The sequence below is a fragment of the Myotis lucifugus genome, unplaced genomic scaffold (genome assembly GCF_000147115.1).
Source record: "Myotis lucifugus unplaced genomic scaffold, Myoluc2.0 scaffold_3, whole genome shotgun sequence".
Lineage (NCBI taxonomy): Eukaryota > Metazoa > Chordata > Mammalia > Chiroptera > Vespertilionidae > Myotis > Myotis lucifugus.
The window spans coordinates 15748985-15767412 of record NW_005871051.1 but is presented as its reverse complement, the minus strand read 5'-3'; the positions used below and the strand labels follow the sequence as shown (position 1 = coordinate 15767412).

At 37.1% G+C, this 18428-nt stretch overlaps 1 protein-coding gene across 1 annotated transcript in view; it reads left to right on the top strand.

Moving 5' to 3' along the window:
* ABCA12 (ATP binding cassette subfamily A member 12) overlaps window positions 1-18428 on the top strand; it is a 168026-nt gene that overhangs the window by 12739 nt on the left and 136859 nt on the right. Inside the window, exon 2 of the mRNA XM_006082487.3 lies at window positions 2854-2947. Within this exon, the coding sequence (XP_006082549.1) occupies window positions 2854-2947 (94 nt within the window). The remainder of the gene's footprint in view (window positions 1-2853; window positions 2948-18428) is intronic.

The following is an 18428-nucleotide window of genomic DNA, read 5'->3' as shown; positions in this document are numbered from 1 at the left end:
TCATGAGGTTACTATAGAAACATTAATAGATGCTCCTGAAAGTAGCTATAGGTTTCTACTCAGATGAATCATTTTTTAAAAAGAATAACTATGGCTTCAAATATAAGACCAATAAATCCACAGACATTACATTTTTATAACCTTAATTCTTTATAGTCTGCATTTCAAATGAGTCACATTGAATAAAGATGATATCTTGTATCAGATCTAGGATCCTTAAAACATAGACTTTAATTTTTAAATATATCACACTAGACTAGAATAATAACACATTATATCTATATCTATATCATCTATATCTATATCTATATCTATATCTATATCTATATCATCTATATCTATCTATATATATATATTTCAGAGAGGAAGGGAGAGGGAGAGAGAGAAGCATCAATGATGAGAGAGAATCATTGAATGACTGCCTCCTGCACTCCCCACACTGGGGATTGAGCCTGAAATCCAGGCACATACTGTGACTGAGAATTGAACAGTGATCTCCTGGTTCATAGGTCAATGCTCAACCACTGAGCCATGCCAGCCTGGGCACATTTTATATTTTTTATAGCACTTGTATTTTTGCAATACACTTCCTGTAATTCTTTCTTACTTGTTTCTCAGAGCAGTTTGATAATTTAAAAAAAGACCTAGCCTAAGTATTTTGATATTCAGATCCTGCTCTACTTCCCAACTGAGTACGTGACTTTGGATAATTTTATGCTAACCGTCTGTATCCCAGAGAAGAAAAAAGGGAGTTGAATGAGATCAAGGCTTCTTAACCTCAAATATGCTATGGATCTCTTTGGCAGCCTGGTGAAATGTATGGCTCCTCTAAGAATAATGTTTTTAAATCAATAAAATAAGTAGCACTACAAATAAAACAAATTATATTGGAATTCAGTTATTAAGGTATTTAAAAGCAAATTTAGGATATGGTAATATGTTTCTTTATTATAGCATTAACTAACTAAATATTATGAACCCATAACTACTGTAATTTTAATTTCACAATAATTGTAAACAACACTTGGAGGTCTCTACAACAACACTAATGTTCTTTGAAAATATCCCTGGTTTCTATTGGTGAGCAAGTCACAGGTACTTCTAATCACACTTTGGTTTGTTGACTACATCCATCATCAATAGAAATGCTAAATTTCAATCACAAGCTGGAGAAAATAAAAATGTGATCTTTTTTTCCCTATCCAGGTTTATGAATGCCCTAAATTCTATTCATTAATTGATCTCAAGGGAGTTTTCCAACAAAAATATTCCAGGACTTTATAAACAGTCCTGCCAGTTAGGAGCGTGGCGCACATTTAGAACTGCTCTACTCCCAGTGTGGTGCTTGGGCACAGCACCAGCAGCACCCATCTGGAGCTTAATAGAAAAGCAGGGTTTCTGACTCCACCTCTGGTCTACTGAATCCCATTCTACTTGCATACATGATCCTAGGTGACGTGGTATGCACTGACGTGGAATGCACATTAGTACTTGAGAAGCGCTGTATAGGTTAGGCTGTTTGGTCAGTCTGGAAGCTTTTCAGCTAAGACCAAACCCAGCACCTCAGGATTCCTTACATCAAGAGTCAACTTCTTCTTTTTTTAAAACCCAAAGTCTAAGACGATAGTGACAGGCCTGCTAGCAAGGAGAGCAGTGCTATTAGACACAGAATGGAGATATCCAGAGAAAATTGAGATCAGGAGTTTCCTAAGGATCAATACTTGAATGGGTCTAGATTGTTTTGGAGAATTAAAGAGCCCCAGGCAGTAACTTGAGATTTGGCAGAAGCAAGCTGTCTCTGAAAAGTGGGGGAGGAATGATAGCAAGTCTGATTGCATAACCAGGCAGAAACAGAGTTCCAAGTTTTACTTTATTAAGTCTAGGCAAGGTTCTGTACAGCTTGGTTTGTGTGCTATAACTGTTTGCATACCACAGTTAATGGTTCTTTTGTGAATACATGTTTGAAAAATTTTATAGGTATGTAAAATATTAAGCAGTTGATGTCTTATGCAACAAATCATGTCTACATGGGGAGGAAAGCCACTCTTGAAGTGTCTTACAGTAAAGTTCTCTGATAGAAATTTAATGCAGTATCAGTATACATTTTTTAGTATTTATTTCGTACCAGTGAAAATTCAGGGATCTATAAGACACTGTTCCTGCCATAAAAGAGTTGCCAACTTATTTTGTGAGTCAGGCAGAAAAATATTGATGGTAAGAGTATGTTAGGTTTTATGATAGAAGCAGACACAAGATGCTATTTATAGAAGTATGCTGGGGATGTTGCATAAAACTTGAAGTTCCTGTTTACTCATTTACTGATACTCATTGACACAATTATTCATTTATTTATTTGTTCAATGATGTCTATTGAATCATTATTCAATGTCATCCACTAATCTTGTTGGCTGAGCATAAAATGTTGACTTTGGAAATGGTAAAAGAGGTCTAAGAGGTGTCTACGTTACAATCGTGTTGGGTTTTGTATGCCCTGTTTAGAATGCTGAGCCTTATCCAACAAGCAACTGGGAAAACATCAGATTTTAAGTAAAGAACTTACTGATCAGATTTGAATTTTAATATCATCACTCTTGGGGTAGTCATGATAGGTGACTGGAAAGGGGTCTTCAGAAGATCATTTTAAAGTTTCAAGCCTGGAAAAAAAAATCTTGTGTTCATTTATAGATCTCTTTCATTTAAAAAAAATCACTCTTTTCTTTTTTATTAAGAATATTTACAGGCAAATACTTGTTTTGTGTTGGAATGTTATAGTATGATGTATTTCTTGTCAGGTTTTCTGGTTCAGCAATTCAGCAATATAATTAATATTTTTTTCTTATCATTATTTTGCAGCTTTGGACACTTGTCTTGATTTTATGGCCAGTCATTATTTTTATAATTTTGGCTATTACCCGGACCAAATTTCCTCCAAGAGCAAAACAAACTTGTAAGTAAATGAGAATCCCCCCTAATTTTTGAATTGTAGTTAAAAATATTTTGATACTACTTTAGTGTTTCATTCTAATTTTTTTAAAATAGTGTTTCCTCTTGAAAGCATTTATATAAATACTTAGTATGTTTTTTTCATATTTTTGAATTTGGAAGAAAGATGAGCCTGTGATATTTATTTAGGAAAATACAAAGCATGTAGAAGCTGTGCTTTATCTGTAAAATATGGACTCATTCATTATTCATCTCATAGATCTCACCATGGTCTGCACGACACAAACAAGCAGCAGTCTCAGCTAGATCATTGTTTACTTTTGTGCTGTAGCAGAAACTATAGACTGGTATTTGATCAACTGAATGAATGAAATCCAGAGTTCCACAAAAAAATCTATTATCTCTCCTCAGGGCAGATACTGGAATGGTGCAAATGTGTCAACACAGTTTGAGAGGATTGGTTTCCAATTAGTGTTATTTTAGTTACATTTAGTCATTGCCAAGTGATAAATTGGGCTTAATACCCCAGAATGAAAATGCAGAAAAAATTCAGACAAGTCCTTAGAACTTAGGGAGGTGAGCTTTTTAACCTCAATGATTTGACCAATGTTGTTTTTGCTTTTGTTCTTAAACTTTGGAGCTAATTTTCTCAGTAGTAATACTTAAGTATTTTTATAAGAATACTTATAAAGTATTTTACTGAAGTAAATCCTTTTACTTAAGAAGTCAGGTGAGATGTTTTATGTTTCACAAAAGTTATCTTATAAAGATCCTCATTGATTAAATTTCTGTAAAACAGATTGTATTTCAGATAAAGTATGACCATATGCTATATAAAAGAATACTATGCTGAATTATTTGTAAACAGAATAATGAGCTATTGACACTAAAAAAGTGTATTGCTTTTCAATCACTTAGTCCTAAGAAATAAGACGAGAACCATGGTGGACTCTACTTAAATCATGCACAATAGGATAATTCAAAAGAAAATATCAAGTCAATTAGTGTAAAACATTTAAACTCTTGGTGCTAGAATAAATAATTCCTTTTATTTTAATAGTACTTCATCATTTCTGAAGGACTTTTGCACAGGTAATTATGTAGAGTTGTTGATGAGATTTTACTTGGTTATAAAAACAGCATAATTTTGTTCTCATCATATTGTGTGTATATTAGTTCTTTATAGAAGATTAATTCCATTGTACACATTAGAATTAATATTCTTGCATATCTTAAGTAGCATAAACTTCAGAAGTAATGCATTCATTACATAAGTACAGACACTGTTTGAACTATTCTGGTTTAAGATGCTAATGATCAATTTGTTAATGATAGTGGAATTTATAGCTCCTTCCTCAACTTATTTTCACCAATTTATTGCTTTTTAGGATATTCAGTTATATCAAGTTCCTTTTATAAACTTCCAAGAGAGAAATATAAGATGTGTGAGGGAGTAGTCTTATTCTAATTGGCGCTAGTTGATAGACGTTAGAGAGTCATGCGAAAATGATGAAAACCCCTTACAATTCCACTAACATACAAAGAAAAGAAGAATAGAATCACTATGTGACCAATGCCTTATAGGCCTAATCTGCAAGGGTCTGGAAAAACACGATACCCAAAAGAAGATGAATACCAATTTATACCATTGTCATACTCTAGTAATAATTAGCTATGAGGTGATTATATGTATGTTTGTGGATAGGAGAGAACAAAGTTATAGGAAAGTTCAAACATTGAATATATTTTTGCTAGTCTCTCAGATCTTATAAGACTCAGTCTAACCTATAATTTATTGGTTTGTTATTAGATTTGGAAGGGACTCTCACTTTACAGATGAGAACACTGGGACCCAGGAAGATTGTAATTGGCCAAAATTCAATCATGTGGGATAGGAGAGAAAGGTTTTGAAAACTACCTTTATTTATTCTTTGTCCATCAGATTTATAAAGTAGCTTACCCTCTTATACAAAGAGCCGCATACAAATTATGTCTAAGATTTCAACCCATCATACACAATCAATAGAATATAAAATGTAATTTTATATTTGGAGGTGCTATTTTGTAGAGTAATTTAGAGAACCTAAAACTAGTATAGCCAGTTACTTATTCTTCTTGTAATAGAGAATAACTTCAAAATGCCAATTCAAAAAAAAATGGCGATTCGAATTTAGGTATTTTTATTTTTATTTTTTGTAATTGTGATTTTTATTTCTCATGTCCATTATATCAAAAGATTAAAATTAGTACTAATAATAAGCATTTCTTGATCTCAGACTATGCGCCAGGCACTTAGCACAGGTAATGGCAATATTAGTCATTTCACAGTGCACAGAGATTAAGTGACTGGATCAAGATTGCACAAGTAAGAAGTGATGATGTCAGGATTTGAACCTAGGTTCCAGAGTCTGGTTTTCAGCCCATGGACTCATATTTTTTACATCTAGTAGTCAGTACTAATTTCTCATGTTGCATTACGTAGGTTTGAAAGAGTAGACTAAAAAATAGAAATTAGGAATATACACACTTCTCTGTATCATGAAATCAAAAGATATAAGGAAGAGGTACATTCCAATGTGTGTATCAGAGTTATCCTAAATATTAGTATTCAATGTATAATGCTGCCTCTGTCTGGTGAATTCTGCATGAGCCACTGTAGTTGTAGTACCATAGAAATCAGGTCCCCTTGACAGAGTTAAACTCCTTTCTGGGCTACAGTGACTTCCTCAGTGCTAGTTGGGCAACAGAGAAATGAAGATGAAACTTCAGACTACACCCCAGCTGAAACTCAGCTGTGGTGAGAACGGGAGTTGTCATCTTGTGGGCACATTCTACTCTCCGAATGGCCGGGCGGGTTTGTAGGACTGACAAATCAAAGGAAGCTGCTGCAGCCTTGGCCACGGTAAGCACCAGTCCAGAGCAAAATGTTTCCTTTTGGCATCATCTGCTTTCACTTACTCCCTTTTGTGTTGCCACCAACAGCTTAGGTAACTGGCCTGGGCAGATGAGTTCCAGGTAAAGAAAGCTTCCAAAGCTTCCAAAGCCAGGCTTCTCATTCACACGGGGGAAAATGGGCTGAGGCCGCACGTTTGAAAGAATTCCAACCTCTTACAATCTCTACATGCAGTGGCTTGTCAAGAGGCAAACTTAAAGCCAAAATACCATGCTCAGGAGCAAAGGCAAACAAAACAAAACAAAACTCTCCAAAATGCATTTAGACTAAGCCAAGCGGTAATGTTCAGTGAGTTAATTTTGTCTCCTTTTAATACATTTGTACCTCTGAAAATGCAGGCGAGAAGTTCCTAATTACTGTGGAGCTGACTACTTTTAAGAACAGTAAAACCCTGCCATAATAAGATAAGTGGACTCCAAAAATGCAGTTCTGCCAAACAGGGAGTCGCATTTTTACGAAGTTAATGAAAAACAATATTTTACAAGTGGTAGAAAATACCACTAAAAGCACAGTGGAAGTTATTCTGTACAAGTATAGCCGCACACTGAATTAAACCCCAACTATCTTGAGGCTGTTACTTTCTAGTACCCCTCCCCCTTCGGAATATAAGAAAATTTGCCCACCCCACATCTGAAAATAGGGGTTGGTAAAGGCAGAAGCCAACTAGTAATTGAATTATTTTCAAATTTGTGTTATCATAAGGTTATACTGAGTACCACCCATCCAGATGTGACTCAGTGGCTTTGGTCAATGCAAGATTGACATTCTTAGTATGTCTTTTGACCTCTAGGCATACCTTTTGTCTTCAGGGACAAATAAAAATAATCATAGGGGTGAACATTTATTGAATGCTTTACCATGTGTCAGACACTATGCTAACTACTTTGCATATATTTCCTTAGTTATAGACACATCATCTCTTTGAACTATGTAATTTGATTGTCCCCATTTTAAAGATGACAAAACTAAGGTGCAGAAATGTTAAGTAATTTAGCAACAATCAAGTAGTTACTCTGTGCCCGAGTCTGGAATTGAGCCACAGAGTTTTTACCTGGAGTAGAGTGGTCTTATCCAGGTAATGAGTGCCAACAATGGCAATACTAAGGTCTGGCTCATTAGAATTTTTAGCATCTCCTTTTTCTTCCTCATACTACCTATTAGCACTATCATAGATTGAATGTGGCTGTAAAAGTGAACTCAATTGGTTTTTCTACTTGTCAGCAGCTCTAGGAAAAAAATTGAGAAGGAAGATTGAAATTATTGATTAATTGGTGGTTTTGGGGATCCATGCGTGTTGTTATACCTACATTACCTGAATTGTTAAAACTATTGTGTAGTTTTGTTTTGTTTTTTTAAATATACTTTTATTGATTTCAGAGAGGAAGGGAGAGGGAAAGAGAGACAGAAACATCAGTGATGAGAGAGAATCACCGATCGGCCGCCTCCCTCATGCCCTCCACTGGGGATCGAGCTCACAACCCACGCATGTGCCCCTGACTGGAATCGAACCTGGGACCCCTCAGTCCGCAGGCTGATGCTCTGTCCACTGAGCCAAACCAGCTAGGCCCTATTATGTAGATTTAAGTTGAAAGATCTATGAGGCATCTCACTGGTGCAGTTGTGAAAGTTAGAGGAGTGAGGTTTCTTCTGGCCCAGCTCTTGCTGCTGACTTTTGCATGGTGGTGTTTCTATGGAAGTGAAGGCAGGTGCATGAGGACAGGATTCTGGATGTACCATGCTCACTCATGATGTAATAGTAATAGTAATAAATTGTAATAGTTGAGGGGCCCATAGTAAATAACTTTCATTTCTATTTGATTGGCTCAAAATGAATTTGGATTTTATTCTGGGAAGCTCAGAACTCATCACCATTTTTCTTCTGTTGGGGATTGCCCCATCCAATTTCTCCATTCTCACACATGCCAGCAACACTAGGCCGCCTCCCAGGTTAGAAATATCTGAGTCATCTTTGACTCCTCCCTTTCTAGTAGCCTTAAAGTCAGAATCTATCTTGTGAAATGCGTCCTGGAATTAATCCCTTCTTTTCATCCTTCCTGCCACCCGTCGCTCCAAAATTTCATTATTTCACTCCTAGATTTCTTCTATGGCTTTTTCAAATACTCTCCTCAGATAGTCTCCTAAAATACATTTGGGGCCTAACAAGTTGCAGCTTCTCTTTGTTTAACTTTCAAGACCTTTATAATCAGAATGCATCTACCTTTCTGTTCTTTCTGTTCTGCAGTATGATGCCTGTGCCTAAGGAGGCAGTGTCTGAGTGTGTCCCACACGTCTTACACTCATTCCTGCTTGGATCTGCATGCTCGTGAATTATCCTCAATGTCTATTAAAAGACAAGCTCACATCCAAGGCTTACCCTTTGGCTTTCCCTCATCATTCAAACTCCAATTAGTTCTCCTTTCTATTTCTCTTGTTGATGTATTGTATTATAGTGATCTTTGAGTGTTTTATGCTTCAATCTTGACTCACTCGTTGGAGAGACAGAACATTAATAGCAGAACTCATATCATAACACCACACTCATATTAGATACAGCATGATTCCTAACATAGGGAACAAAATAGGAGTTTAATAAATTGGTCAGAATTGGATACAGATGAATATGGGTGATTGAATTAAAAAATTCACCAAAAGATGAATGGTAAAAACAAACAAACAAAAAACCCTCAGTGTATGAGATGAGTAAAGGACAAGAAGTTAGGTTAGTTTTGGCTAGATCTTTACTTCTCAGATCTAGGTAAATCTCACTGTGCTATCAAAAATGTCCATAATGATAATGTTGAGGGGGTGGGGGATGAACATAAGGCTCCCTCACTCCTCCCCAGGTAAGTCCACCTGGGAATTTCCATCATGAACACCTAAGAGCTCTTACAAATACTACATACATAAGATTTTTGTGTGGGAGAGATTTTACAGTCTGCTTCTTGCTTAAGTTCCAGAAAATGTCAGAACAGCTTGTGAATTTCACAATGAAAGCCCCATCACTTACTTCTTCCATCAGCAAGTCAGTAGTTAACAACTTTTATGGAAACACTGGTGACCCTTAGGTGGTAACATGGGGATAAATTCTGTGAAACTCATAGAAATGGAGATTGGGATTAGATTGTGACTTTGCTTCCTCTAGCATTCTGCACAGAGCTGCAGGAAACAGCAGGAGGAAGGGAGCATTGGGTCCATCACACGCTTATACAGGAATGGCTATAGCTTCCGTGGGTAGTTGCCCATCTCCCCCCAATCCCGACTCGAAATTCTATCATTCTCTCATGCAATGCAGATGGACACACCCTAATGCCAGAAAGTATGACAAAAGGATTTCCCAACTAAATGCCTAACAGCAGGCTTAGTACACAGAGCTGCATCACAGAACCGGAACTTCCTTGAACTACAGTAAACTTATTTCAACAAGGGGAAAACTAAAGAGGAAAGAGTAGCTGTTGATTGTACAGTGGCGGATTTATTTTTCTGTCCTACATCATCTCTACTTTTGATGATCTATCTTACAAGCTTCGCAGAGGTGACTGTCTCACTGATATTGGCTCTGGGAGCCACATCTTCTCTTTCTTATTCCTTTTCTCTTCCCTTCCTTTAAAAGAGCAGAGGGGCTCTTGTTACTCTCAGATAGGATCCTCTAATATCTAAATCTATATGATAAAGTGCTTGCCGCCATTTTGTTTAGCTCTTTTTTGGAGTTTCCTCCTTTTATTTGGGGGTTGTTACTTTGTCTCCCCATTTATTGCTGTCCCTCTGTATTTGTTTCTACATATTAGATCAAATTGTGATGCTTCCCAGTCTTTGTGGGGTGGCCTTTATGTAGTAGCCTTAAAGTCATTTTGTGGGACCCAGTGGAACAGTCTCTTCGATCTCCTGAGCTCGGTGTTCTAGAATGTCCCTTGTTATTTGGGCTCTCCTGTTGTAATTGGGTCTTGATTGTTGGTGTTCCAGTCATGGGTGGGAAATCCTCTTAGGCTGACTGACTGTGAGGCTCATCCCTGACCACATTGTGTGAGCTGTTGTGCAGGTGCAGCGTCCAGGTGGTTTCTACCCTTCCTTGTTATAAGTTTCGTCCTCTGGGTGAATATTCCTTAATTTAGTTTTATTTCCAGTCTGGTCCTGGGAGGAGGTGCAAGAAAGGTCTGCCTATTCTACTTCCATCTTCTCCTCCTTAATCAAATATCCTGGTAGCTTCCAACTTGTCCTGACTCCTCTCCTTCCACATCTTACTCCCAAGTCTATATGGAAAGATAAATAATTGATTATTTCTAAAACCCTCACAAGGGTAGCGATGTTACTTGCTGACGTTGCCAATGTCAGCTGATATTTCCAATATGCCTTTGAAGCTAAGAGCCAGAGAGCCCAGACACAAAGAATGCTATGGGGTTAAAACGTCTGTAGACTTCTCCATCACAGCTAGCTATTTCTCAGAATTTTTTAAACCTCCTCCTTCACTCCCTGACTTTCTTTCCAGATTTTTCAATCCAAATTTATTTAAAGAATAGAGTTACTTTTTATGATATGGGGTTTTCAATGCACAGCTAACCATAGCCTCCTAATTTCATACTGTCCAGATGAGAGCAACACAATTTAGGACAAATTTGAGGAGTGGAAATGCAGCTAACTAAAGAGAAAATAATACAGGAATCATACCACATACCAGTATTTTTCCCCTTTGCCCTTTCTCTATCTTTGAAATTTACAAACAGATATACCCACTCTATGTTACTTAAACTCATTGAAATAAGCCTGTTGAAAGATGTGGATTCCAGATTCTTACCCTAGGCTTTTTAAAAAAACATATATTTTTATTGATTTCAGAGAGGAAGGGAGAGGGACAGAGATAGAAACATCAGTGATGAGAGAATCATGGATCGGCTGCCTCTTGCATATCCCTCACTGAGGATAAAGCACTCAACCTGGGCATGGGCATGTGCCCTGACTAGAATAGAACCATGACCTCCTGGTTCACAGGTCAATGCTCAACCACTGAGGCATGCTGGCCAGGCTACCCTAGGCTTTTTGAATGGGCATTTGGTGGAGGAGCTGGTGAAGATGAAGTTATGATGATGGGCTGATGATAGTGAGTGGGATTATATTGAGGACTAGACAGCTTAAAAAGCAACCTAGGAAATTCTTTTAAAAAATATATATTTTTATTGATTGCAGAGAGGAAGGGAGAGGGAGAGAGAGAGATAGAAACATCAATGATGAGAGAGAATCATTGATTGGCTGCCTCCTGTATGGCCCCTACTGAGGATTGAGCCCACAACCCAGGCCTATGTTCTTGACTGGAATCGAACCTGCAATCCTTAAGTCTGCAGGCCAATGCTTTATCCACTGAGCCACATCAGCTAGGGCAGGAAATTCTTAAGCAAGTTAAAGTTTGAGGGCAACCTCTTCCTTTCTTTTCAACTAGCTTTTCTTACTTAAAGCAGTTGCAGTTTTTACTAGCTCGCTACAGTTAAAGTGATCCAGCAAATGGATTTAATTATTTGAGTAAGTTCAGGGAAGAATTTGCTTTTGCCTGAACTACATTGCAGCACTTAACCCTGGCTCTTTCAGGGCAATCCTCAGGATGTCAGCAGTCTCACACCATTTTTCATGTCTTATGTTGACACCGTTGTCAGGATAGTTGAGCGGAGGAGAATGCCTCCGCTCAGAATGTACTGCCAGGTTGGTTACTAAGGAAGGAAGTGTTCATAACTTCCTGAATTTTTATGCACGTGTTTTTCCAAGATGATTTCGTGGTTAAGTTACCTGCCCAGGGGAGCCCAGTTCCACTTAAATAAATACTACTTCATATTCTAACATTGTAGCACTATGCTTCTAGTTTCATAAATATCAGGAGAATGAGAAAATATAAAAAAATCATTTCATTATTTTGAAATTGCTGCTCTATGTGAGATGGTAAAAAGATGCTTTATATTATACAAGAATGTGCCTACAGCTATAACGACTAGGTCTGCTTTCTGTCCTCATGTTGCTTGGAATCTAATGGTGGTTGAAGAAACACACATGACAATTATATGCCATAATAGATTTTAAAAATAAAAAGTTAAATACAACTAAAGTAAAAGTGTTAAATATAGCTCTTGGCATAGGATTTTGTACATAATAGAAACTCAGATATTTATTCATTAATTAGAAGTGATGTGCAACAGTGCAAATACTTAAGAAATTAAGTATTAAATAAGCAGCATTGGTAGTAAAAACAATTATAAGTTTTAAAAAGGAAGAGATTGCTATCAATTAGTGTCATCAAGAATTACTCCAGGACTTAAGCTTGGAAAGGGAAAAAAATGAAATGTGCTGGATATGCAACAAGAAGAGAGGTGCCCTTCAAGAGAGAGCAAGGTTATGATCAAAACCTTGGAGGCAGGAGCCCTCAGGGGTCACTAACTGACTGGGGATAGTAGAGTTGTCTGGCCAAAACAAAGTTTGTGAGAGTAGAGGTGATCAAGTGCGGTAGGGTCAATCATATAGGGTTTTCAATACTAAGCCTAGGAGTTTGGGTACTTTTTTGTAGTCATAGAAACATTGAAAGTCTATGAGAAGTTATTTAATTTTTTTTTCTAACATGAGAGATAAACTAAAAGAAGTTTTAAAGGTTTTCCACCATAACTGTTTAGCTCTATCCATATATTTCTATCACGGGCTATATTAGTTATCTATTGCTCTTTAACAAATTACCTCCCAAAATTGAGTGGCAACAATAATTAATACTTATTTGCCTCCAGTTCTGTGTGTCAGAATTTTGGGAATGGTTTAGCTGTGCAGTTTTGGCTTGGAGTCTTTCATGAGACTGTAGATTTGGTGCAGGGCTGCCCTCATATGATGGTTTGACTAGGGCTAGATGGTCTGTTTCCAAGGTGGATTGCTCATATGGCAAGGGAGTTGGTGCTGACTATTGGTGAGAGTTCTCAGTTTCTCCCTGCAGGCTGTTTCAGTGTTCTCATGACGTGGCATCTGGCTTCTCCCAGAGCGAGCAACCCAAGGGACAGTCAGGCGGATGCATCCTTTTTATGACCTGGCCTCAGAGCACCACTTCCACCACATCTGTTCATTAGAAACAAGTCACTAAGCCTGGCCCATAGTCAAGGGCAGGGGACTTAGGCTCCACCTTTTGAAGGAAAAAGTGCCAATGATTCTGAGGACACATTTTAAAACCACTATACAGATTAATGAGAGTCATTGGACTGTAGTAGTGTGTACTAAACATGTGTAAATTATTCGGGTCCATCATGCCAGAGAACTTATGTGCTTGGGGCCGTACTGCATTCCTAGACTCTAGTCCAATATCTGCACCTGGAGGTATCAGTAAGCATTTTTTCAACGTTATTGTTTTATAGATAAAGATATTTATTTTCAGGGGTTTTAGTGACAGATCTCATTAGGTAAGTATTGAAGTCAAGATTTAATTTGGTCTTACCATCAAAATCCTCTTCCTATTCACCAGGCTTTCTGCCAAACAGAAACACTCATCTCTATTAGAAAAACTTACCTTGCTGTAGGCAGAGCTCACAGAACTACTCTCTGGGATATTGCCTGACACTTAGTAGTCACTCAACAAGTATTTGTTGAATAAATGAACAAATTTGGTGCAATACATGCAGGCTAGGAATAGGAAGAACCTGTTCAAATGGACTTACAAGACAATGGAAAACAGGGGCATACTTGGGGCCAGAAAGTTTGCCTCTTGTGCAGGTTATTAGTCATTTTCACTGAAAAGACATCTTGTTTAAAGGGTGGATGTTAGATACTAAAAATATAGATGTAATGCTCCTGTGGTTTAAAAAGCTTAAGACCACACACAAGGAATCTATGGAGAAGCAACTTTATATCATTGCATCGTTATTTTGAATATAGTCTTTTCAAGAGTGAGAGTAGAGTAGAGGGGGAGAAATAAGTGGGGTTCAGCCAGAATTCCTCTCGTATTAATAGCATTAAGTGATAACATTTAACCCACAGGAAACATCAACAAATGAATTTGAGGACACCATGGCATACCTAAACTCTCATACACCTTTCTATGCAGTTCTAACACTATTTACTCTGGAAAAAAATTGTAGCAAAATAGAAGCTGATCTGCTTTGAAAATTCCACTCACCTCCATTGACGCCTGTAGCTTTAATTAGCTGTTTATAAGATTGCATGCTAAGAAAAGCTCTGAAAATCAGGAGGAGGGTGGAGGGGACCCACAACTTTTTACATGGATTACATTTTTTTTTCTGCCAAGAGCTGAAATGTAAGGTCTTTACTTGTTGATGTATCTTTAGTTTCATGTGGAAATTTGGCATTAAGTATATAATCTGGGAGGTAAATTATAGTGATCAGCGATTTTCATAGGCAGGTTCAGTTTGGGGGATATTATGAATTCTGTGTTAACATTAGATAATATAGTCAAGCCTCCAGAAAAATGAGTTTTTCTGCAATGTTAATGTAAACTTTCAAATTTAAGCTCAAGTAAAAACTAAAGCAAACGAACAAGAGTGGGATTAGGTTAATCTCAAACATTAGAAATATTGCCTAAGGTATTAGAGCCATGATTCTGATGCCTACTTTTCTTACATAGATTTCTAAACATCTAGCTGTGCACATCCCCTGGGCACTCAGCTATTCTTTAAGCAAACATTTATTATAGCACTATGTGGAATTTAAAGGAGAACACAGGCTTTTTAGACAAAAAAATATCAACAATCTAATTGTGGGGGCAAGATATTCTGTACTTGATCCTAAAACCATAACCTATTACATGATCAACTTTGATAGCAGGAACAAAAAACAACAAACACATTAAGATTTAAAAAAAATATTATGACCTTTGGAGTCTAGAGAAGTTAGCAAAAGTTAACATTTTGTAAGTAGGACTTGAACTGCATCCTGAGGAAGATGTATTGGTTAGCTGTATTTGCATTAGAAGAATGGGAAGTTTTTCAAAGGAGGAAAGAATCAATCAAGTTCATGGTAGTGGGATGTAAGGTGAATGGTTTTATCTTACCTCAGGGAACCTTCCCTGAACCTCTATAGTAAGTTAATTTTTACCCCCATACTATCCCCCTGTATAATTGTAATTTACTATGTCTGTATTTATTTGATCTCTTCTTTATGAGGCCTTTGCATAAGCCTATCTTTTTAAAAATTAAATTTATTGGGGTGACATTGTTTAATAAGATTTTATAACTTTCAAGTGTACATTTCTACGATACATGATTTGTATATTACATTGTGTGCTCACCACCCAAAGTTAAATCATCTTCCCTCACCATATATTTGGCCCCCTTTACCCTTCCTTACCTCTCTGCCCCCCTTCCCTCTGATAACCACCAGAATAGGGGTTGCTAAGTTATATGGTAACTCTATTCTTAATTTTTTTAGTAACCCCAATACTGGCTGTACCAGTTTACATTCCCACCATCAGTGAATGAGTGTTTTTTTTTCCTCTCTTCAACCCCTCCAACACTTGTTATCACTTATCTTGTTAATAATAACCATTCTACAGGTGTGAGGTAATATCTCATTGTACTTTTGATTGATTTGCATTAAACCTATCATTTCCACCAAATAACAGCAGCCACCAAGCATGTAAGAGACACTCAATAGATAAATGAATGTCCCCTTCCAACCTTAGATTCTGTTGAGAAATGAGTTTGAATGGGTAATAATAGGACGAAAAGACCCAGAGTCTCAAATACCAGGGTGATTATATTGAGATATCTTTATCTGATAAGCGATAAAGAATAACACATAGAAACAGGAACACAGAACTTTGTATACATTAATCAGATAGTGTGAGAAAGATAGATTGACAAGCGTGAGAACAGGCTGAAGCAAGAGAAAGAATTATGCAGTTATTGAAATTATAATAATTGATTGGCACTCTTACACAACTAGAGAAACAGAAATGTGGAGGAATGAATGTCTTAAATATATTGGGAGGAGAGAGTCAGTAGGATAAGATGAATTGTGAATTTGGGGGACAAAGGGCATGATTGGAAATGTAAGCATTACCCTGGACTTTAATCTGGAGTCTGAGATTGTAGAACAGCAAGAACTATAACAACAGGGATCACTTTCATGTAATTTCATGTAATATTGTCTTTTAATCTTTGTAAAAAACTTGAGAGTTTCATTATCGTGATTTCTATTTTATAGAGGAGAAAATCAAAATGCTTAGAGAGGGGATAGAACCTAATGATCACCCATGGGCCTTTGGTCAGGGTGTTCAACTCGAGCCCCAGTTTGACCTTGAGAAGTCACTTCACTTCTTGTAGCCTGTTTCTTCATCTATAAAATAGGGATAATTAAAGTAACTACCTCATAGCATTTGGGGGAGGGAGCATAGTTGAATAAGGTAAAGCATGAAATATGGTAATTTGTGATATCACAAAAAAGGATGCCCATAGCCTATAGATGCATATATTAAGAGCTCAGTATAAGATTATTATGATAAGACTAGAGGCCCGATGCATAAAATTCATGCAAGAGTAGGCCTTCTTTTTCCCCTGGCTGCCAGCACCGGCTTCCCTCTGGCACCCAGGACCCAGGCTTCCCTTGCAGCCCCAGCTTCATCCGGAAGGTCGTCCGGAAGAATGTCCAGTCTAATTAGCATATTACACTTTTATTATTATAGATGACTTGCCCAAGATTAAACTTCTAGTAAGGGGAAGAGCTTCTGATTTAAACTAAGGTCTTTTGATGTATTTCTTATACATATCATTTGCTACTTCAGAGAATAAAGGCACAGGGATAGAGTTGTGAAAATATTAGTTGTTTATTACCCAAAGGACACTACTTGTTTATTGCAATCCATGCTTTAAGAATTACTGATACAGTGTTTGCATGGAGAAAAATCACTGGTTTTTAGCTTACTTTTGCCAATCTTAATTATCCTAAGATTTGGGAAAGGACGTAAATTCTTCTTTGGCTTCTATATTTGTCCACTGGATCATCTGTGTGAAACTGTGCCAAGAGAAATGCACTGGATAAAAATTCTCTTAATCTAAGTTAGTTTTATAATCTTTAGTAGAAACAAGTTTATGGAACTTGTTTCTCTTATTTAAAATTTTTAAAAAATATATTTTGTTTATTATTGATTTCAGAGAGGAAGGGAAATGGAGAGAGAGATAGAAACATCACTGATAAGAGAGAATCATTGATTGGCTGCCACTTGCATGTCCCAAATTCAGGATTGAGCCCACCACCCAGGCGTGTGCTCTGACTGAATCGAACTGTGACCTCCTGGTTCATAGGTCAGTGCTCAACCACTGAGCCATGCCAGCTGGGCTTGTTTCTCTTCTCGAGGCTGCATTTTTTAAACTGAAGGCAATAAAGGTATAGCATCAGCTGCATATAGTCATAAAATGAAGTATATTTCAATAGAACCAACGTTTGAAAGAATTCTACTCTTTCCAGTAGACCCCAGACACAATCACTTAGGAGAGGTGAATTGATGAAAAAATGTTTTCTGAGAGCGGAAACACTCAGAAGCTTTCTGGCCTGCTCACTGATTTGTAAAAGGTAGCCCTTGTTTTTCTGTCCTATCCTTGCTAGTATTTGTCTTGATTTTCTTGAAGCTAGGGGTTTCTAATCGGTTTTGAGGAGTAACAGTCACTCCATTTTGACATGCTCTTTTCCCATTTTTAGGAGAAGGGATATGAATATCATAAAACAATACACAAGAAAATATTACCATAGTTAGTAAAGAACCTATTTGAGCATAAGTAATTTTTGAAAAAACAAACCTAAAAGAAACTTAAAAAGAATTCAATCAAACCTGAGTAAGTGTTAATCACTTTAGTTATTATTCTCAGATTTCCTTATTCATATAGAGAAGGTCTGAAGTACCAAAACCTTCACTGGAGGTTTTGACCAAGACTTGATCCTTTTCTTTTAAAGTCTTTCCAGACTTCCCCAGCTCCTTCAATGTGCATAGCTCTTAGCAGATGTACAATACATGTTTATGGGATGGATGGATGCATTATGGAATGACTAAATTAATGGGTCACTGAAATTTTCCTGTTTGCTACTAAAACTCATTTGAGGAGACACTGTGTCACATCACCAACATCATTCAGCATCACTGATGACAAATGCATGAGCTTAACTAGGAATTAACAAGCTTTTTTAAAAGGATAGGTGTCTCCATTCTCATTTTCTCTTTCTTAATAAAATAAAGATGTCCTCCTATTTGTTAAAATCCTAGGTGGGGCTGCTGATAAATAACCCCCAACTAAGCTCCTGACAGCTTGATTTTCACATCTCCCCGTCAACTCATGATAAATGAATCCAATCGTGCTCAGTCTAGCCACTGAAATCTAATGGTTTTTCATTATGTTAGACTAGCCCAATTTCAATGCCTAAAGAAAAATGATTAAGAAAATGTGGGTTTGTTATAAGTGTTCAATAGATATATTTCTAAGCCCTTTATCATCCCTTTCTCTCAATCTGGCCATTTTATAGTGTGGGGAAAGGATCCTCCGTTCTCTGAGTCACCCTAAGCCAGCGGTTCTCAACCTGTGGG